Below are 5,331 nucleotides of genomic sequence, written 5' to 3'. Positions count from 1 at the left end.
GAGCGGAGGAAAATATTTCAAGTTCTAGTTAAGGATCTAAAAGTCAGCAGTCGCCTGGAAGGACTGAGGAGCGTTACGAATACCCGCCAGGATAGCTATCATCCTGTCTGAGACGGAATGTAGGGTAGGAATGTTAACCGCAGAAGTTCAAGGGGGTATGCGCGGAGAGATACAGACGGTGAAGGTTTGGGCAGGATTTAACGAAGATAAGCTGCAATGACATTATTTTACTGGCCCATATGCAGCCTATTTGGTATTATTTATTAACACGATAGTCATTCCTGGTTCCCTTCAGTGTTAGACACAGGGACTGTTATAATTAATTTTGCAGGGCGTGAAGGCTGATTGTGACACAGGCACATGTAGCTTGTGTCACAGTCACATACAGGCACATGTAGCTTGTGTCACAGTCACATACAGGCACATGTAGCTTGTGACACAGGCACATGTTGGTTGTGACACAGACACATCTAGCTTGTGACACAGGCACATGTAGCTTGTGATACAGGCACATACAGGCACATGTAGCTTGTGACACAGGCACATACAGTCGCATGTAGATTGTGACATAGACACATGTAGCTTGTGACACAGGCACATACAGGCACATGTAGCTTGTGACACAGACACATGTAGGCACATACAGGCACATGTAGCTTGTGACACAGACACATGTAGCTTGTGACAGACACATGTAGATTGTGACACAGGCACATGTAGCTTGTGACACAGGCACATACAGGCACATGTAGCTTGTGACACAGGCACATACAGTCGCATGTAGATTGTGACATAGACACATGTAGCTTGTGACACAGGCACATACAGGCACATGTAGCTTGTGACACAGGCACATACAGTCACACGCAGCTTGTGACATAGGCACATACAGTCGCATGTAGCTTGTGACACAGACACATGTAGCTTGTGACACAGACACTTGTAGCTTATGACACAGACATACAGGCACATGTAGCTTGTGGCACAGACACATGTAGCTTGTGACACAGACACATGTAGCTGTCAGTACCGAAGGACCTCTAAACGCACGCAAACATACTTCCCTGAACATCATATGTTGGAAAGTAGAAACATTACTTTTAAGGACAGTATAATTTATATCACTGATCAAGCGGATTTGTTATTATCGAAGTAAATATTACGAAGGAACTGGGGCAGACATTTCATCATATATTTTCATATCAGATTGTGGTGTCTGAAGAACTCTCGAAATATTTGCTGTGTCACACTGACCCGAATTGCGTTGCGTCCTGGCCGAACATTTTGGACCACTCATTTGTAGACCAGTATAACGGTGTGCAGAAGTAATATAACGTGAAAGAGCTGTGATTGGTCTGCGCTTTATTCAACAGAGCTGACGAATATCTGTGATGCAGGCTCAGTACGCACAGTCTTAACCGCGGCACTGGATTGAGGCAAGCGGCTGGTTTCACGCCTTGGACGCTTCATACACTTAGAAATATCCCCCCCCCCTCTCACGGCACACATGGTTGGATAAGATGTGTGAGCTCAGAGCGAGTCCCGACGCTTTAGAGAAAAGAAAATACCCTTCCATATTCAACAGTACAGCCTCGATTTAATAATCCCTCGTATGAGCGCTCAGAGCTGATCGCCTCGAAACAGTATTGGCCGACAGTCATGTGTTTTCCAGGCTCTTTTCCAGTTGTGTATTTTATTGCAGAATCATGTCAAGATATCAGTCCCACCACAGACAAAAGTTTTTCCTTTTCTGGTAAGTGTATTCTTACAAATATGGACATTTTAGTATTAACACTCAATGAAAATTCTTAGTAGCTCGAAGAAGGTTATAATTGTTATATATTTTATTGCTAGAATTATGTAAAACCAGTATATTTGTTTAGTATAATCATAAATGACTAGCCAAGCATTTTCAAGAACTAGGAGAGTGAATTAAATCAGGCCGATTGATTTCAGGACGTCGCACGCACACGCTTGTCAGTTTCCGCCAGTGGGACACGTCCTGCCAATAGAACAATGTTGAACTACGGCATCGATATGGTGAAATGAAGTAATACGGAAGCCTTTCCTTAAACAAAGTTTTCTAAAAATTTTGTGGAAGGTTAGGTTACGTTACATCTGCAGATGTGTTGAATATATTCCGTTGGTGTAGCGATAAGATCATTTGCAGTATTGTTCTCCAAATACAATTTTGGAATGTAACAATTATTGTAGTAATTAATACTGAGTTCCCCAATAAACTTCTCTCCACCACCACCAAATCAGATTTCCTCCTGTCGGCAGACAGAGTGGTTTTGTAAGACATCCGCATTACGCATTCCCTTCATTTGCATCGAAGAAAGGCACGCTTACTTATAAAGTTATCGTTTTCCCAAATCATTACACAGTGAATGTCTCTATTTGGAGTCATTGTACATTTCCACGTTTTCTTTTAGCGTTAGGCCGAAGTCATAGGCTATGTTAAATCTCCAGCCGGTTTAGGACAGGTCAGATGTAGTTGGCTAGAACTGGCCAGAATTGATGCTGAAGAAAATCATGACCCTGCCGAGAATCGAACCATTGTCGATCATCTTGTAACCAATGACTTTACGGCCCGGATATTCCCACACGGCAGGAGATTGTTTAATCAAGTAATTGCCTGTTTAATCAGCCTGTTTCCCCACAACAGTGAAAGTAAGCGAAGTTAACGGCTGAAGCTGCGTTGAGCGGCTCACACGTTTCAGTGGGCTGTGTGTGGCGTGGCCAGCTTAGTCATGTGCTGATCGGGAATAATACATGATTGGAACGAGTTCCAGTTTCGCAGTTTCACTTTGTGACAGACCTTGTTGCCAGTCATGTGGCGGGGTTTATCATCTGGATAATGCACAACTTCTTGCCACGTAAACTACACAATTAATTAAACGAAGACGCCTGTTTACCGGGTGTGTAGAAACAGTAATGATATCCCCCAAGTTTCCAGCAAAACATGAAACGTCTTGTGTGAAGTTAGCTGTCTTCCCTTGTACTTACTTTCATTGTATTCTGTGCCTCTCGAAGACCGATTGGTCTTTCTGGGATTCTGTTCTTAATAGCATCTCCAGGGAAATACTGAGATTTTTTTTATTGCTAGTGGGGTGGGACTAAGTCCCTTGTACTGCGGCCACTTCTGGCCTATTGTACCAGCCCCAGATGATAGGTGAGGGTGATTGCGGAGAAATTGGTGGAATGAAGATTGGTAAGGGAAACCGAAGTACTCGGAGAAAACCTGCCCCAGCGCAACTATGTGCACCACAAATCCCACTTGACGAGACCCTGGATCGAACCCGGCCCGCCGCGGTGGGAAGGCAGCGACTAACCGCTTGAGCTAAAGTCCTCGTGGAGGTTAGGTTTCATGCAGACATTTCTTGCAGCTCAATTTGTCTTCTAAATTCATTTTCGATACTCATCCAGTGCATGGCTTGTATGAAGAACAAAACGCAACAGGATTTTTTATCTTGTAGCCTTTCTTTCTGTCCTCTGTTCTCCCTTTGTCTGTAACGTATTAAGTGAAGAACCTCTGAGCGAAGTTTTCTGTCAGATCCAGAGCGAAACAGATTTGCAGAACCGGTCCAAAAAGTGGAGAGTCAGTATATCACGAAATACGTGTATATAATGTCCAGTCACCCAAAATAAGATGCGCATGATTTTACATGATCTGTTCTGTGTATGGTTCACGGATAGGGTCGAGGAGCACAAGCCGCGTATACCCAAACAGGCGTAACTCACTCAAGTGATGGAGGTTCGATTCATAGCAGGGGCATGGCATTTTCTCTTCACTGTCATCTTCAGGCTGATTCTCGGGTGTAGCCCTTTTCCCAAAGCTAAACCGGCTGGATCGTGATGCTGACCTCATTGTTCCCAGTGATTAGGTTAAATAATGCCTGGATCCTTATATCCATGCCGCTGTGTCTTCATGGCTTGCTGCTTGGTCACGGGGAAGAATTTGCAACTTCATCTTATTTAGCCCTTTGAGGCTTGAAATGCATCTCAGCAATAGGTCCCACTGCCAAGACCACTCGTTCAGTGCTGTTGTGAGAAGTGCGTAATTACTCTTTGGTTTGAGAATGAGACGAAACACGTAAATGCACTCGGGGAGGCTGTAACGCTGTAGACTCGTATTTGCGAGATACTTGTTCGACTGTCGGTCGGGGCACATGCTTGTACTGAGGACTTCGTGATTTCCTGAGTCCCTTCAGACAGATGGCTAGGTATACTTCGATTAGGCTACGCCCCATTCTTATCGTTTACGATTCATCAGCTATCCTACCATTCGAAGCTATAGGCTAGATACTGACGGCTCCATGAGCCGGAAGGTCCCCGGATCGAGTCCCGACGAGTTGGACTTTTTCAATTTACCTAATCCTTCCAGCCGCACTATGTCCCCGGGGTCGACTCAGCTTCTAACAGAAATGAGTACCAGGAATATTCTTGGGACTGAAGGGTGGCTGGCGCGTAAGGCTGACAACCTGACCGCTATCTGTGAGCCGATTGTCTAGAGCAGCCGTGTCAAACATGCGGCCCCCATAGCCACAAAGTGCGGCCCCTCAACTTTTAGAGCTAATTGATATTAAAATCAACATTAAGATTTTAGTAGAAATATTTTTTCTAAAGACAATTTTCCAGCAGACCAGAAGAGAAGTCTCACGCAGACATAAATTAGCAGGCTGCAGGAAATTCAATGTTTTGCTATTTCTAACATAATTTCTTGTGTAATCTCTTTTGTTACATATTGAAAAGCTGTTTGATACTTGTCAAAAATGACATTCTCTTGCTTTTTAAAACTGTAAGATATGTGAATTTAGGTAATTATATTGAAATTATTCCTTAATAATAAATATAATTAAATTTCCTTGTATCAAAATCTAATGTATATTTCTATTTTGAAGTTCGGCCCTGGACTATTATTTATAGGGCTGAGGTGGCCCTCTGTACAAGTTGAGTTTGACATGCCTGGTCTATAGAACATTGGGAACCTCAACCTCTCACAACCCTATGTGCCTCCACGGCCTCTTGCAAGGATACTTTTTTTTTACACAGGGCTAAAAGACAAGGTTGTTATAATTTGCTACCTTTCATTGCTCGTAAATGCATTTGGCACCCCTGACAGTGTTGGCAGATGTAGGGAAGTGTGAAGTAATTGCAGCTGGAGGGAGCTACTGGTTTTGTCACAACCTGTTCTGTCCCTCTGCTGCAGGTTGTGGGTCAACGACCCGTTATATAGTAGCAGAAGCTGTTCGTGCTGGCTAGAATCAAATTCGACATCACATGATGGTCTATATTGAAATGTGATTGTAGTGGTCTCTCTGTTTCAGT

General features: G+C 43.7%; 1 protein-coding gene across 1 annotated transcript; it reads right to left on the bottom strand.

The window, feature by feature from the left end:
* Positions 1–319: 319 nt before the first annotated feature.
* Positions 320–994, bottom strand: LOC111869463. The gene has a single exon (XM_023861018.1). The coding sequence runs from the start codon at positions 992–994 to the stop codon at positions 320–322; it is 675 nt and encodes a 224-aa protein (XP_023716786.1).
* Between the last annotated feature and the right edge of the window lie 4,337 nt (positions 995–5,331).

Source organism: Cryptotermes secundus, unplaced genomic scaffold, assembly GCF_002891405.2.
Source record: "Cryptotermes secundus unplaced genomic scaffold, Csec_1.0 scaffold689, whole genome shotgun sequence".
Taxonomy (NCBI): Eukaryota; Metazoa; Arthropoda; class Insecta; order Blattodea; family Kalotermitidae; genus Cryptotermes; species Cryptotermes secundus.
The sequence above is the reverse complement of the archived record's forward strand: the minus strand, read 5'-3'. Positions and strand labels throughout refer to the sequence as shown.

What these genes read in the sequence shown, in the direction of transcription:
- LOC111869463 (XM_023861018.1), bottom strand. Translation starts at nt 994, where the DNA reads ATGTGTCTGTGCCACAAGCTACATGTGCCTGTATGTCTGTGTCATAAG.